Source organism: Eutrigla gurnardus, assembly GCF_963514095.1.
Source record: "Eutrigla gurnardus genome assembly, contig: SCAFFOLD_57, whole genome shotgun sequence".
Lineage (NCBI taxonomy): Eukaryota > Metazoa > Chordata > Actinopteri > Perciformes > Triglidae > Eutrigla > Eutrigla gurnardus.
Window position 1 is genome coordinate 128,926 of NW_028155420.1, and position 17,541 is coordinate 146,466.

The 17,541-nt window shown below is 43.2% G+C and overlaps 1 protein-coding gene across 3 annotated transcripts in view; it reads right to left on the reverse strand.

Annotated features, from left to right (window-relative positions):
• Positions 1-17,541, reverse strand: part of LOC311010291 (protein NLRC3-like) — a 170,408-nt gene that overhangs the window by 119,388 nt on the left and 33,479 nt on the right. For 2 of the 3 annotated variants that reach the window (XM_084040832.1, XM_084040831.1), the window contains 3 exons: positions 6,307-6,480; positions 5,758-5,804; positions 3,092-3,974 (listed from right to left, as the gene is read on the reverse strand). The exons of the other annotated variant lie outside the window; for it this stretch is intronic. In XM_084040832.1, the coding sequence (XP_083896958.1) occupies positions 3,430-3,974; positions 5,758-5,804; positions 6,307-6,480 (766 nt within the window). In that variant the 3' untranslated portion in view covers positions 3,092-3,429. Of the gene's footprint in view, positions 1-3,091; positions 3,975-5,757; positions 5,805-6,306; positions 6,481-17,541 lie in introns of those variants that run through there. 3 annotated transcript variants of the gene reach the window in all.

The following is a 17,541-nucleotide window of genomic DNA, read 5'->3' on the forward strand; positions in this document are numbered from 1 at the left end:
AGTGCACGCGCAGAGGAGAGGGAGGTATGTATCACCTCGTCTAAGATCAGAGCAGAACATAGTCCAGTATGGAAATGCGGTGGTGTTTTCCTTTAAGGGCTTTCCCTGGTAACCCTGTGTTTCACGTTGCAACGCTATGAACTGTGGGTAATTCCCTCAGGCAAAGTCAGCATTGATGCTGACTTACGGAAAGTGGGCATAAAGGGCACATCGAAGTCCATGAGTCTGTGAGGGAGGACGTTGAGATTTGGCCTTTTTCTCTGAGGAAGGTTCCTAACTGAAGACGTGACCCGGAAGTAAACAAGTGGCCGCCATGATAAGAGCTGTTTAATTCTCTAAATGCAAAGGAAAGGAGCTCCAATGATCCTTTCAGATCTCCTTTAGGATACAACGGACCTTCCTTTACCAAAGGAAGGAGCTCCAATGATCCTTTCAGAGCTCCTTTAGGATACAACGGACCTTCCTTTACCAAAGGAAAGGAGCTCCAATGATCCTTTCAGATCTCCTTTAGGATACAACGGACCTTCCTTTACCAAAGGAAAGGAGCTCCAATGATCCTTTCACATCTCCTTTAGGATACAACAGACCTTCCTATAAAAAAGGAAAGGAGCTCCAATGATCCTTTCAGATCTCCTTTAGGATACAACGGACCTTCCTTTACCAAAGGAAAGGAGCTCCAATGATCCTTTCAGATCTCCTTTAGGATACAACGGACCTTCCTTTACCAAAGGAAAGGAGCTCCAATGATCCTTTCAGATCTCCTTTAGGATACAACGTACCTTCCTTTACCAAAGGAAAGGAGCTCCAATGATCCTTTCAGATCTCCTTTAGGATACAACGGACCTTCCTATAAAAAAGGAAAGGAGATCACGCCGACCTACAATTCTTTGTGAGAGCAACATTTCAAGTGCCACACACCTCGGCCGTTCATGAAAACAAACGATATGCATATTTAACAATCACTTTCATGCAGACATATAGTAATTGGAATTGTGTTGATAATTGTGTCTATTATAAGTGAAGGAGTTGCATTCATGAAGGACCCCAAGTTGCATTTATGGGCAGTTTGCAGTCTTGGTTTTGGGACACTCTGGTCTGAGTCTCATCAACGGCCCTAACTTTACCCTCAGGATCTACTTTTAACTCACATTCTTTTTATTATTATTTTATTTGAAGTCCTGAACCCTCAGGGACTTAAATGACGTCACCTGGTTAACAGTTGAGTGTGAGAGACTGTGAGGGCTTGAAATGGTAGAAATACAAATGGGACAGCACTCGGTATGTCACTTTACTTTGATCGCACAAAATATATTATCTAAAAGTGTTTGGTTTTATTTCACGTTTTACAGCCTGATCTGAACGTCTTCCAGACTCTTATCATCCCAGACCAGACGTCACTCAAATACTGTATTTACTTCAATAAGTTAAATTAAAATAACTGGTTGATGATTAAACCAGGTGTGTAGGCTATGATGACATGCCTATGATTTCAAGTGTTTTATGTTCCATATTAAATCTTTAATGTTAAAGTTTCTACTTAAATGTAATATTCCACACGTGCGGCATCCTCTTTGTTTACTTTTTTTTTTTAAGTCCTCCGGGCTTTCCCTGGTAACCCCGTGTTTCACGTTGCAACGCTATGAACTGTGGGTAATTCCCTCAGGCAAAGTCAGCATTGATGCTGACTTACGGAAAGTGGGCATAAAGGGCACATCGAAGTCCATGAGTCTGTGAGGGGCGACGTTGGGATTTGGCCTTTTTCTCTTAGGAAGATTCCTAACTGAAGACGTGACCCGGAAGTAAACAAGTGGCCGCCATGATAAGAGCCGTTCAGATTCTCTAAATGCAAAGGAAAGGAGTTCCAATGATCCTTTCAGATCTCCTTTAGGATACAACGGACCTTCCTTTACCAAAGGAAAGGAGCTCCAATGATCCTTTCAGATCTCCTTTAGGATACAACGGACCATCCTTTACCAAAGGAAAGGAGCTCCAATGATCCTTTCAGATCTCCTTTAGGATACAACGGACCTTCCTTTACCAAAGGAAAGGAGCTCCAATGATCCTTTCAGATCTCCTTTAGGATACAACGGACCATCCTTTACCAAAGGAAAGGAGCTCCAATGATCCTTTCAGAGCGAACATTTAAAGTGCCACACACCTCGGCCGTTCATGAAAACAAACGATATGCATATTTAACAATCACTTTCATGCAGACATATAGTCATTGGAATTGTGTTGATAAATGTGTCTATTATAAGTGAAGGAGTTGCATTCATGAAGGACCCCAAGTTGCATTTATGGACAGTTTGCAGTCTTGGTTTTGGGACACTCTGGTCTGAGTCTCATCAACGGCCCTAACTTTACCCTCAGGATCTACTTTTAACTCACATTCTTTGTATTATTATTTTATTTGAACATGTTCTCATGTAACTTCCTTATTACACAGAGCTTTAGTCTTTTTATTATTTCAGTCGTTTGATTTGAATCCACACATTCTCTCATCTTGATCTTAATCAATTTCCTTTTGGAGAATATTATGCGTTACTCACTGCGTCTAGGCCGAGGTGAAGCTGACGATAAAATAGTGGCAAAAAGCCTCCGACCTTTATTTGCGTCCGCAGTGTTGGAGTTGCCCAGAGCCGAGATGCAGCCAGCGGACGCTTCTCTTCTTCCAAGCCTGTTGGTGACGCCGGATTCAATTCAACGGAGGTTCACTGCAGCAAAGTCACCATTTATACCCAGACACGTTCACATGAATCATGCAGCCGTCTTCATCAGCTGGTCTGTGTATCTCTGGACACGAAGACGAGTCCTTGGGAACACAACATTCAGCAGGCCTCCTGCACAAGTTGTACCAAGTTCAACTGATGCAGGTATTAGAAATAATAACACAATAGAGTGATAATAATGGGACTAATCTCCACATTCAATATACTATAGTATCGGACTGTACTTGGGGAAATGAAACAAACATCAGCCCTGTTTTCATTTTCATGACGAGGCATCTTTCAGATCATCACACTGGTTTTAAAATATAGTTTAATTAAACTTTTGCTCAAATATCAGTTCAAGAACAGTTTATTCTCTTTTAAATGCAATTTTATTTATTGTTCCATATCATAACAAAAGTTATGTCATACATGTTTTCACATACAGCAGGACTAGAACATCCTCATGATGTTCAAAGTCCCAACATCACCCAAGAGCAAGCGTTATAAAGCGTTGATGAATGGAAAATCACAGCTGCAGCATCATCATAGTTTATAATTCCTTAGTGGATTTAGCAGGAGCATTTTCTCCAACAATGAAGAAACAGGGAGAAAGACAAGGAGAATTACAAATTGAAATTCTTTCATTCACATCTTTGCATTGACTCCGTATGTAATCGCACCGCGTGAACAATTTTTTTTGTGTTTGTTGTGAACAGTTTCAGAGACACAGAGACACTGATCCATCCCAGACTCCAAACCCAGGATAAAGAGGTTCAGTGAATGTGGTGTTGAAGGTGTGGAGGTGGATCAGTTTGTTAGAGGAGACTCTGTAGAAGGTCAAAGTGCCAGCAGGACAGTCCAAGTACACTGCTACCACACCAGAGGAGGAGAAGGAGGAGGAGGAGGAGGAGGAGGAGGAGGAGGAGATGTCTGTTTGTTTGTTTTTGTGCCAGACAGAGTAACGACCACCACCAAAACAACTCAGACTCCAGGACTGATCATTCCTTCCAAATCCAGTGTTGTTTCCTCTCCTCTTGATTCCTCTGTAACTCACTGATATATGAACCCCTCCTCTCCACTCGACCTCCCAGTAACAGCGACCAGTCAGACCGTCTCTACACAGCAGCTGAGGCCATGAGTCAAATCTGTGTGGATGATCTGGATATGACTGGTCGTCTGACACACGTGTCACCTTCCTGTTGTTGTCGTCCAGTTTGAGGTTTCTGCTGACTGTGTTTTTGTCCAGTTCCAGTTCACAGACATCTGATGGAGAGAACAAACACAATGCAGCTAAAGGTTATTGTTGGAGACAGTTGGGTGTTTTTTGTTTGTGTTTTGAAAGCTTAATAAATATACTTTGGGTATTAGTATATGACATCACAAGGGGGCGGTAACTTGATGGTGATGGGTCACGTCATACATTTCATTGATAAATAGGACACCGGTGTGTAGTGGTGTGTGTTTTGTTGGATCGCAGAGAAAAACACAGTGTTGGGGAACTAGCAGGAGCAGATTCAGTTATTAATAGATAATTATTAATATCAATACTCAGTCTCAATATAAAGGAGTTTGTACTCAAATGCCAATAATTAATAACTATTAGAATATGAGTACAAACAAGTGGGTGTGTGTGTGTGTGTGTGTGTGTGTGTGTGTGTGTGGGTGTGGACCAGTCAGCCATGTGGAGTGGGGGTGTTCTTTGTGGGAGGCCGTGTGGTCCTGCCTGGAGAACAGGTTTCTATATATGTGTATAATTAGTGTAATATATGTAGAGCCGTTAGGAAAGTTGGATTAGTGAGAACGCAAACTGTCTGTTCTGGATCACTGACGATCAACAGACAAAACAATATCACTACAAAATTACATCGTTGGTCTTAAAAATATCACAGTTTGGCCTTAAAGCCCCAGTCGGAACATTTTTTTGATCATATTCACTGAAGTCGACACTATGCTCCGATAGAACAACATAAATCATCCGGTTTTAGAAAAAAAAAGCGTGCCTCTATGTGCACGTAGAGCCTGTTGTTTGTTTTGCAAAATATCAACACAGCCTGAATTCCTGTCCGATCAGCACGCAGGCCTGTGTTCGTGCATACACAGCCCCTCTTCCCTCGGGTCGTACCACTATCACAGGGGGGAGGCGGAGGGAAGAAGCAACGATCTTCCAATTCCTCGGTTAAAAACTGAAACGAGGAGGTCCAAAACAAGGGAAAAAAAACGCCGGTGGAAAAGAAGGGAAAAAAAGAAAGATTGCGACGGTGCACATGATAAAACCGGAGTCAACATCGGACCCACATTTCAAAGGTGGCGTGATCTAAGGGATTTCAAAAGCCACGAAGTCGAGGGGAAGGACCTCGGTGGTCGTGGGGGAGGAGCTTGGTGGTCGTGGGGGAGGAGCTCGGTGGTCGTGGGGGAGGAGCGTGAGAGTTGTAAAGATTCAAAATCTGACAGAGTGCCCTAGATCCGCTGGACTTGCCGACTGGGACATTAAATTACTAAAGATTGAAACCAGACCAACCTGTGGTCTGGTCTCTGGACTAATGTGAGCTACTATTGTGGACCTCTAGGGGACCACAGACAGTCTCTGGTTCCTCCACATAGTCTGGTCTGGTCTGGTCTCTGGACTAATGTGAGCTACTATTGTAGACCTCTGGGGACCACAGACCAAGGAGACAACATCTGGTTCCTCCATTTAGGGTTCAGGGACGTCAGGACGACAGGAGGACGATCTCAACGCTGAGACGCTTTAGAGACACAGAGGAATTTATCTCTTGAGTTAAAATATTTAAACTCACACAAACACGACTAAGTGAATTTTGCGTGTTTGTCTCCGTTGCCGTCCGGCAGGAATTGCCGTCCGTTTGTGTCTCTGCGTTGACTTTGTGTGTAATTGAGTGTGAAAATGTGGCGTTTGGTGTGAACACAACACAACATCTTTACAGCCACGAAGAAACAAACGCTACATCCTGATAGAAACGTGATCATCGGATTTCAGTCATGAACACGTTCAAATCTGGAGCAGCTGAGTTACTGAAAACATACTCACACTTCCTCAGACCAGGTCTCAGATTCTGCTGTCCCCCATGGTCCACCCTGCAGGAAGACATTCAAAGACCTCAATCAGGTCCACCATTAAACATGAACCCCAGTTCCTCAGTCAGAGACGGAGACACAGTCTGGAGCTGTTGTCCATCTGTCCTCACCTGAGAGTCCAGTCTGATGTATGTCCATCTGTCCTCATATGAGTGTCCAGTCTGATGTCTGTCCGCCTGTCCTCACCTGAGAGTGTCCAGTCTGATGTCTGTCCATCTGTCCTGACCTGAGAGTGTCCAGTCTGATGTCTGTCCGTCTGTCCTCACCTGAGAGACCAGTCTGATGTCTGTCCATCTGTCCTCACCTGAGAGTGTCCAGTCTGGTGTCTGTCCACCTGTCCTCACCTGAGAGTGTCCAGTCTGATGTCTGTCCATCTGTCCTCACCTGAGAGTCTCCAGTCTGATGTCTTTCCATCTGTCCTCACCTGAGTGTCCAGTCTGATGTCTGTCCAACTGTCCTCACCTGAGAGTGTCCAGTCTGATGTCTGTCCATCTGTCCTCACCTGAGAGTGTCCAGTCTCCAGTGTGGACCCTCCAGTCCAGCAGACAGCAGCTTGACTCCGGAGTCTCCTGGATGATTGTAGCTCAGGTCCAGCTGTCTCAGATAGGAGGGGTTGGAGTCCAGAGCTGAGGCCAGAGAAGAACAGCCGTCCTCTGTGATGAGACAACCTGACAGACTGAAGACACACACACTACTGTCACTTCTGGGGACTTTACATAGACTTATGTCCATTTGTCCACTTTTTAAAATGAGAAAAAGTGATATTTGTCTTTTGTTGTGTTGATGTTGTACTGGGTGGGATAAGCGTGGCTGAGTGATGGACAGAGATGGACAGAGGAGGAAGTTAAAGAAAGACAAGAGACGAGCTGAAATGATTGAGAGAGAAATTGAAGCGTTAGAAAAGAGAAGAAACAACAGTTGAAACCGTCTATGTGGTCTGGTATTGATTTTAAACCATCGAGCAAAGAAAAAAGGCTGTAATTCAATAACATTTCAACAATGTTTATAGTTTTCATATTGAACTGGAGGAATTATGAATAACAAGTTATCTGATAATAACAGTAAAATACAAAACACAGCTTTAAAAATGTGCTTCTTACCACATTTTGTCTGGAGAAAGGAAGGAAGCTGCTTTGTCTCTTGTTAGTAAGTCAGAAACTAATTGTAGATTTGGGTTTAGGCATTCTGTGAGTAAAGCTAACATTTAGTCTTGTGTTGATAGTTTGTTGTTTAAATTCTTGTGAAGCTGTCTATACTAAGTGAGCAATCAGCTAGTTTCAGCCAGCTCAGCTGTAGTCAATAGACTTGATTGGAGGGAGGGGTCACAGTCAGTGCATGAGGTAAACTGAGCACTTCAAAGGCTGTCACTACATCTGTGGGAGTCTCAATGGAAGTCTATTGAGGTAGGCATAACATCTCAACCCGCAGCCATGTGTCTTATCCCAGTCAGGACATCAAGCTCCTCATCTCACCCAGATGGTCCAACCAGGTCCTTCCTCTAGACCACCTACCCCGATCTACACTTGAATTCCACGCCGTCTCTGTCACCATTCCTTTCACGCTCAACATCATAGTGATCTATCGCCCACCCGGTCCTCTCGGTGACTTTTTGGATGAGATGGATGCCCTCCTGAGCTGCTCCCCTGATGATGGCACACCACTCGACGTCCTCGGTGACTTCAACATCCACCCGGGAAAGATGCACTCATCTGAATTCATTGACTTCTTCTCCGCATTTGACCTTACACTCTCCCCCTCTCCACCAACTCACCGGGCCGGGAACCAACTTGACCTTGTCTTCACAAGATCCTGTGGCATCTCGGCACTCTCTGTTACCCCGCTCACCGTGTCCGACCACCACTTTGTGACTTTCTCCCTCCCCATGGAGCCCACCACATCCCTCCCCTCTACGCCTCGAATGGTCACCAGCCGCCGCAACCTGAAATCCCTCACTCCCTCCGCTCTCTCCTCAACTGTTATCTCCTCGCTACCATCCTCAGAACAGTTCTCCTTATGCCTACTGAGGAAGCCTCCTCTATCCTGATGTCCTCACTCTCCTCTTCTTTGGACACTCTCTGTCCCCCAATCTCACGACCTGCGCGATCATCTCCCTCCCCTCCCTGGCTGTCTGAACCTCTGCGAACCAACAGATCATTGTTGCGAGCGTCAGAGAGAAAATGGAAGAAATCGGGCCAGCACGAGGACCTTGCTCACTACCACCACCTCCTCTCTGACTTCACCTCAACTGTTTCGGCAGCTAAATCTGGCTTCTACCTGGCAAAGATCAACTCTTCTGCCTCCATCCCCAGGAAACTCTTCTCCATGTTCTCCTCCCTCCTCACCCCTCCCCCTCCTTCCTCCCTTACTGCTGATGACTTTGCAACTTACTTTACCAAGAAAGTAAATGACATTGGCTCCTCATTCACTCCTATAACCTCCCAGAAAACATCTCCACTAACTCTCAACTTGAAGGCCTTACCAGCTTTAGCCCCCTCACCTCTGAAGACATTCATGCACTTGTTTTTTTTTGACAAATGTTTTTATTGTCCTATTTTAGTTACAATACAAATACATGTAAGTTTTTCTAATGCAAGGCATTGCAGTAGCCCCTCAACCAAAATGCGCTTGCTTGGTCTGTGAACAGACTTCCATGATAGTGCAATTTTATGTTTAGCTTCAAGAAGACAGAATATGACCATTTTCTTATTGCTATTGCTCAGTGAACAGCTTGCTGGGAAACAACCAAAAATGCAAAGCTTGGGACAGAGTGGAAGTTGTTCTTTAATAAAGATGGATACACTTGTAATAATCTCTTTCCAAAAATCTTGAATGAGGGTGCATTCCCAGAGGCAGTGAACCAGACTACCTTCATGTATACCACATTTGACACAAGTATCTGGTGTATTAGGGTAGATGCGATGCAATAATTCTGGAGTATAGTATATTCTCATCAACCATTTGTACTGGAGGAGTTTAAACCTTGTATTTATTGTTTGCACCTGGCATTGGAAACATATATCCTGCCACTCTTCTACAGTGATCTCTTCATTAAGGTCTGAACACCATGCTAATCTTTTATCCTCTGAAGATTCTCTTGCTGCACCTATGATAATCTGATAAAACTTTGAGATTAATCCAGCTGCTCCATAATGGGTCAGGACTGTCCTTTCCAAAGAATTTAGTGAGGGAGGATTTACAGAGTTCTGTGTCTTAGTTATGAAGCTTCTTATCTGAAGATACTTGAAAAAGTGTTTAGGCTCAATGCTAAACCTTTGCTTGATCTCAGTAAAACTTAAAAGAGTATCATTCTCATACAAATCTGAAATCTTACTGATACCTCTGTCTGCCCATAACTTAAAACCAAGGTCATTAGTACCTGGTGTGAAGTTTCTGTTCCCCCAAATAGGTGAGAATTGGGATAGTGGAGCATTTTCCCCAAGATAATTTAACACCTTGTGCCATACTATCAGTGTATTTCTAACAAAGGGGTTTGCTGTGTGCTTTTTCAGAGTGGCTAAGTTTGCAGAATAAATGTAGAGGTATAAGGGGATTTTAGAAGTTGTGATTTCCTCCATCCTTATCCAGTGCAGTGGTGACTGATGTTCAAACCAGTATGAGGCAGCTCTTAGTTGGGCAGCCCAATAGTATCCCTGAAGGAAAGGGAGCTTTAACCCACCTCTGTCATACGGTAAGTAACGTGTCATTATGGGTCACGTAATGGGTCATGCGCAGTCTTGAGCGTCTATCGTTCCAAATAAAATTACAAAAACATATTTTCATTTTATCAAAGAAATGACCAGGGGGAGCAAGTGGGTTGGATAGAAAAAGGTACAGGAACTTAGGAAGGATATTCATCTTCAGAACATTAATAAGTCCTATCATGGAAAGTGGCAAGGATTTCCATCTGTTAATAGATTCTACTACTGACTCGATCACCGGGTTATAGTTAGTTGGTATAATGGATTCTATTGTAGGTGTGATTTTAACTCCAAGATATTGTTGGGGACCTAACCTTTAGGACTACACAATGCGGCCTACACATGCGGCCAAAACAAAGGGACAAAGGGGATTGAAAACTAAACCGCCATTTTAGTTTCACGTCTCACCCAGGTGAGAAATGCGACGTCACGCAACTGGTGCCCTATTGGCTGACAATCTTCAGGGAACCCCGGGGGGTCACCTGGAGCGGCCTAAGCTATATAATCCGGCGTCGCCAGAGGAACGCTCTCTTCCACTGTAACTCGCGTTACGCCAGGAGGTGAACATTACGTCTGCAGCGTTTCCCTTTGTCCTAGGCCGCAGTCTTTCCCCCAAATTCGCTGGATGAGCAACAGACTGTTTTACCCCTTTTTTCCTCTACTCGTTTTATTTTTTCTTTTGTTTATCATTTTGGATCCTAAGGAGACCACCGCGACAGCGCAACTCTCCCGTTCCCCGCGGTATGAAGAAAAACTTTCTTCGTCCCAGCTGCCAGCAGAACGGATAACTCGACCCGTCTTTGTCTGAAATCAGCTGACTAAATCGCCGAGCCCCGCGATTGTTCGGTTTTCTTCAACTAAATTGGATCCGGCGCTGAACCCTCACATCTACCCATCTCACATCGACAAAGTAAGAGGCTATTTGTCTGGGCAGAAGCAGAGATTCGATAGTGTAGGACATGCTTGTAATTCTTGTTAATGTGTTTTAAGTTCTGATCGCGGACCGCCGAGTCCGTTTGTTCATGTGCTGCTGTATTTGAATGCTGATCGTGTACTCACGCCGCTGGGTTGATTTCTGTAACAGTGTTTTCGACTAACCTCCGCCATATTCGCGAGCTCAGAAAGCCTCTACTATCAGTTAAAAGACCGGTCGCGTGGAATAAACGCCAGTTCATTCACGCGCGCCCGTGTGATAGCGGCACGCCTTCTGAGCCTGAGAATATCGCTCGCGCATTCTCTCTCTCTTTGTTTGTTCCCCGCTAACACACACACACACATCTACGCCGCACACACGTGTCCTAAGCCAGCTGTTCCCGGCGGACGCTGAGGACATAGCCACATCTGGTGGCTGCATCCGGCCATCTCTCTCTCTCTCGCTACTCCATCTGACGTCAGTGGCTCCGCCCCTGAACGCTGTGAGGAATAGCTCCATCTGGTGGCCGCACATAGCCATCTCTCCCTCTCTCTCTCTCTCACTCTCTCTCTCTCTCACTCTCTCTCTCGACACACACGCACACACACACACTCCACGTGTGTCTCTCCTTCTGTTTAGCTTAGTTTTGTGTGTTAGGTAGTTAGGTAATAAGGCTTTGTTAATTGCAGTGTCATTGATTGTGATCATTATTACTGATTATAACTAGCGGTCTCTTGTGCTTGTTGTGTATATGTCACTGGATAACAGCAGGTTGTGAAGGCTAGTGCTTGAATTTCACGCCTTTTTAATTGTTAGATTGTTTTTATGCTTCCATGCCAATGATCACGATGATTGGCATGTGAGTAAAAAACCTTTATATTGAGACTGAATACAGTTTTAGGTTATCTTTTCCCTGATCCCAGGGTGGTGCCCCGTTTATTCATGATTATACAACAGGTAGTTCCGACCGGTCCCAACCGAGCAATTTGATTGGACAAGAGACGTTCCATGAGTGCTGATATACAGTATAACAGCACTGCGACTTTTTACAGACATAATCACTCCGCTGTACGGGCGTTCTAATAACCGTTATTAGCTAACGTTACATCAGCTGTTAAATAGCCTATCTTAGATTGTGGCAAACTTTGCACGGTAAAGATGGACATATTTCCAAAAATAACATTTGATTTGAACTATGAATGGTCATCATCAGACTCGGAGGAGGACGAAGGGAAGGAAAGAGGCCTGGATACATCAGCGCAAACCAGGTGTGCTGATATGACATCAGCCGACCTCGACAACTTAGAGAAGAGCAAAAATGAAGCTAACACTGTAAGGCAGACAACCTGGGCTCTGAACTGCCTTCAGACCTGGATTAATCTAAAAAATATCCAGGTCAACTTTCAGTCGATTAAGAAGACCGAGCTGAACACGGTGTTGAGGCAGTTTTATGGATCGATCCAGACAACTAAAGGGGAGCTCTACAGCATCAGCAGCTACCTTGGACTTCGGGCTGGATTAAATCGATACATCAACGAACCTCCAGTTAGCCGTTTGTGGAATTTGATGCAGGACCCAGAGTTTACATCAGCTAATAATGTTTTCAAAGGAGTCGTCAAAGAGATCAGAAGGGCAGGGAACGACAGAACAACACATCACCCCCCGATCTCACCTGAAGACCAGCGCATCTTAAAATATGCGGCAGCGCTGAGTCCAGACAATCCTCAGGGTTTACTGAACAAGGTCTGGTATGACATTCAGTTGCACTTTGGACGCAGGGGCAAAGAGGGGAATCGGGACAGTCAGGGAGCAACGTGCTGTCTGATCGAGCTGTTAACTCACCAGAAACACACATCATGCCACCAAAGCGTCTGTCAACAGACTCATATTTCAGTGGTTGCACAATAAATGGAAACATTCAGATAAATGTAAATGATACAAAGTAGCGGCGGACACAGAGCAGAGCCTATCGCTCTGACACAGAGTAGCAAGCTTGTGTCTAGGAATGTTTATGTACTGTATATGTGTTGCCTGGCAACAGCCTTGTCTCCCTTCAGTAGCGGAACTATTTGTGTTGGCGGAGCCGAATAAATGATTACTAAACAAACAAATCATAATCTCTTGTTTCTTATTACTGTTAACTAATAAAATGTGCTCGTAGCACTGTTGTATAAAAGCAATATCTGAACTGTGTGATTATCACGGTGTGATTATCTGTGATTATCTGCGATTATCTGATTATCTGATTATCTGTGATTATCTGCGGCACTCGGCCTGCGGCCTCGTGCCTACGACCGAATCACAGCCGTGCTGATATACAGTACAACAGCACTCCCTCTCGTGTGATATTGCTTAATTATATCATGATAATATATTAAATATAATTATTAATACCGATAATCATATTGATATTGATAATTAACTGTTGATAACCAAATCTGCTCCTGCTACAACCCCAACAATATGTAAAGCTGTCTGTAATATTCCTAAAAGGAGTACTTAGTGGAGGATTCAGTCTCTCAGATCTTTTCAGAAAGAGGATTGTAGATTTAGATGCATTAACCTTGTAACCTGAAAAGCTTCCATATGTTCCTATTAAAGTTAATAAAATAGGTATCGATTGTTTCAAGTCTGTCAGAAAAAAAACTACATCATCTGCAAACAATCCAATTTTATTCTCAATGTTATTCATTTTGATACCAGTTATCTGAGTGTTGCTTCTAATCGCAATGGCTAAAGGTTCAATGGCCATAACAAAAAGATGGGGAGACAGAGGACATCCCTGTCTTGTACCTCTGGACAGAGAGAACTGTTTGGATACCATATAGTTGGTCATTACTAAAGATGTTGAGTCATGATATAAGATTTTAATCCACTTGAGAATATTGCTGCCTATTCCAAAACGGCTAAGCACCTCAAATAGGTATTCGTGCTCGACCCTATCGAAGGCTTTTTCCGCATCAAGTCCTACCATAACCATATCAGATGTTTCTTTCTTGGCATGTATAATATTCATTAACCTAAGAATATTGTGAGAGCCCTGTCTTCCTTTAATAAAACAATTTTGATCTAGTGCAATAATATCTGGTAAGTGTTTCTCTAACCTTCTGGCAAGAACTTTGGCTATTATTTTCACATCATTATTAATCAGAGAAATGGGACGGTAGGATTCACACTTTGTGGGGGGCTTTCCTGGTTTTAATATTAATGTTATTGTTGTGGTCCTGAATTTTGGTTGTGTTATGTTTTGACTTGTGACTGACATCTCTCTCCCTGTCATGCAGAGTGTGCACCAAGGGGCGGGGCGATCTCCTGGAGCACGGGGCACCTGGCACACCTGCAGCTTGTTCTGCCCAAATTGGCTGGCTTCTTAAGCCACTCTCCCTTTGCCTCCTGTGCCGGATGATTCCTTTGCTTTTCAGCAGCAAGCCTGTGCACCGTGTGTCTCCAGCCGCTCGCCTCGCGGTAACCCTCCAGTGATTGTTTCCTGTATCAGCGAGTTTTGATGCCTTGACACTATTTTCAGTTGTACTTTCGTTCTTGAGCCTTTTCCCATATCTATGGTGATTTTTAGTTTGCCTTTTTTTCCGCTACTTTTCCTTGAGAGATTTGTGTTGTTACTTTGTTTGAGAATTTTCTGTGAAACTGTTCGCACACCTTTTGTTGAATAAACTTATTTTTGTTGAACTCTGCAACTGGGTCCTGACTTCCTGGACTGGCCTTAACAGTTATAAGTGCATTCCGTAATGATGGCGGCAGTTCCCCCCTCTAAAGTGACTCTTCACACATGTTCAATAAAGGAACCAACAGCATCTCTTTGTAGATTTCAATAGGAATACTATCCGGTCCTGGTTTTTTCCCTCCTTTCATACTGTCTATGGCCTCTGACAGTTCAGATGCTACAATTGGGGAGTTAAGCTCCTCTTTTGCGCTCTCTGTCAGGACTGGTATTTCTATCTGATCTAGGAAGCTGTGAAGTTTATGAGCTGTGGCTGGACTTTCTGACGTATACAATTTAGAATAGAATGTCTGGAAAGAACTATTAATTTCTTGTGGATTAGTAATTGCTGTCCCTTCCTCTGACTTTATTTCTAAAACTGACCTTTCATTCTGCATTGATTTTAAACGACAGGCCAGAAGTTTCCCTGCCTTCTCTCCTTGATCGTAGAACGTCTGTTTCAGTTTCATTATGCTATTTAGTGCTTTATTTGAGGACAGCTCATTATACTGTGCTCTTAGAATGGCCAGTCTCTGTCTAGTTTCTGTTGTATTATTAAGGTTAATTTCTATCTCAAGTTCCTTAATATCTTTTTCTAACTCCAACAGTTTGAGGTTCTGTTTATTAGAGATACTGCTTGTATAACTGATCATTTGCCCTCGTATATAGGCCTTGAATGCCTCCCACCCTGTAGATGCTGATGTTTGAGTAGTGTTCATTTGAAAGTAAATATCAATATTACTCTGATGGGAATTTTTTATTTAGTAGTTCATTATAGTATAATTAGTAGTTTGAGTAGTTTTAACTCATACTATTCCATGTGTGTCTGTATTCTGTACTTATGTCATGTCATGTGTTACATGAGTTGTAAAATGCATCTTGTGACACCAGCACAGCTGGCAAGTCAATATGGATCTATGGACACTGATGAGTGGTTCAAACACCACATTCTGGACAAAGTTCTCCGTCTATACAAACAACGGATACAATGCTTTTCTGATGACACATCACAAACAACTGTATAAAAAGCCCCTTTTAAGACTGAAGAATTGGTCAGACTCTTAAGGAGTCTGCCCCTATCTGGCCAGATAGTTTGCTCTGAAGCTGTATGTCAGTGATGCGGTCCACTTGGACACCCTGTTTGCGAGGACTTTGACTTATTAGACTTTGTCTGTTTACAGTCTGTCTGTAGCGACTGCTAGCCTGTTTTTGGAGTCTGTATAGAATAAATTACTAAACACTCTCTTAGGAGTTGTATTCTTATTTCTCATCAGGTGATCATAAACTGATTTCCACCACAATTACCTCCAACACAATGTAAGAACTCCTTATCATGTAGCCATTGTGGGCTTAATCGCCACATAGTTGGACCCTTGGTAGCTGTCAGTGTAATTGACTAGTAGTAGTAGTAGTGCATGATCTGAAATGACAATACTTTTATAAACTGAGTCATTTACATTGGCTATCATAGGTTTAGAAATGAGGAAGTAGTCTATGCGGGAGTAAGAGTTATGGGTAGTGGAATGACATGAATATTCCCGTCTGGAAGGATTCCTATTTCTCCAGATATCACAAAGATTTAACTCACTCATAAAGTGTTGTGTTATTTCCCTACTCTGCGTATGTGAGGTGTCCACACCTGATGACTTATCCAGTTTAGGATTTAGAGTACAATTGAAGTCTCCTGCCATACAGATGTGGCCATGTAATGTTGATAAAGTCAGAAACAAGTTATTATAAAACTGTGCATCATCACTGTTAGGACCATACAGACATATTAAATTAATGTCTTGATTTAGTAAAGAGCCCTGGACGATAACAAATCTGCCTGCAGTGTCTTGTATGGAGTTATAAACCCTTAATGGCACAGATGAGTGTACCAGTATTGCCACTCCTCTGGCATGTGAGGAGAATGAGGCAGATATGACTTGACCTTGCCATCTTCTTTTTAATGGAATATATTCACTGGAAAGTAAATGAGTTTCTTGAATAAAAGCTATCTGTGTTTTAAGCTGCTTCAATCTAGACATTACTTGTTTTAATTTCACTATCTTCCTAAGACCTCTAACATTCCAAGAAATTATATTTATTTTAGTATGACCACTCATGATGAAAACAGTAAACTAAGCTTATGTAACCACCTTATTAACCATGCCTTATTATAAAGTAAAATGTGTGCCTTTAGAACAAACAAATACAACAGCAAACAACAAGGGCCTCTCCTAAAGGAGGCAACAACAACAAGAAGGCCTAACCTGAACCCTGTGCGGCTATTCACGCACATCTCCCCTCCCTCCCAATTACCGGATCCCGATTAGACTGAAATCTGATCCTCTTGAGGAGCAGTAAGCAGCCAGTAACTGCTATTACAATAGGGGGAGAAAAAAAAGAAAAAGAAAAAGGTCGGAGCTTGCTCGATATTTATATTACGGATGGGAAATACAATGTTCATTTGTGACCCTATATCAGTCTTTCATTAGTAGCCTAAGAGGGCAGATAACGTCTAACCTCCAAGCTCTTCATCAATTAGTCTACTTTTAAGCTTACCAGAACAGCGTCAAAGATGTAAGATCAATGTCGGATTTCTTCAGCTTGGGATGGGGAAGTGAAGTAGTGCCATCTTTTGTCGTGTAGAATTCGCATTTTTGCCGGGAACATAAATCCATATTCCTTACGCATTTGGCGCAGACTTTGTTTCACCCTGTCAAAAAGTTTCCGTTGTTTTTGGACTTCAGTGGAGAGGTCAGGAAAAAACATGACATGGCGATCCTCAACTATGATATCGTCTTTCAGACGTGCTGCTTTCATTATTCGATCTCTGTCTCGATATGTCAGGAATTTCACCAGAAGAGTCCGTGGTCGAGTTTTATCTGACCCAGCCTGATCCTGGGTCTGCTGCGGCATCTTCCCCAGCCTGTAGGCTTGCTCTATATTCAATGGTTGTCCTGTTTCAATATCAAGTGTCTTGGGAAGCCATGTCATTAAGAATGTATGGGCATCTCTGTTCTCCGATCCTTCGGGTAGTCCAACCACTCTTAGATTGGAGCGGCGTTGTCGGTTTTCCAACTCTTCCATCTGTGAGGTAAGCTTCTGGACTTTTTTCAGCGTAGCATTTGCTAGGGTTGTTAGCGAAGTGATCTGGTCCTCCGTTGTGCTAATGCGGGTTTCTGCCTCTGTGAGTCTTTCAGAAAATGCCCCTATAGCTTCTTTTATCTCTCGATTGGAGGAAACTACCTTGTGCAGCTGTACGGAAAAATCATTCCTCATGGACTGTATGGCTATTAATATCTGGCTCTCATCATGGCTAGTCTCCAATTGTGCTAGCATCTTGCTAGCGCTAGATGTCTGTTCTTCCGTGATGTCCTCATGTAGAGTTTCAACGTCTGTCTTTTCATCGTCTTTATGTCT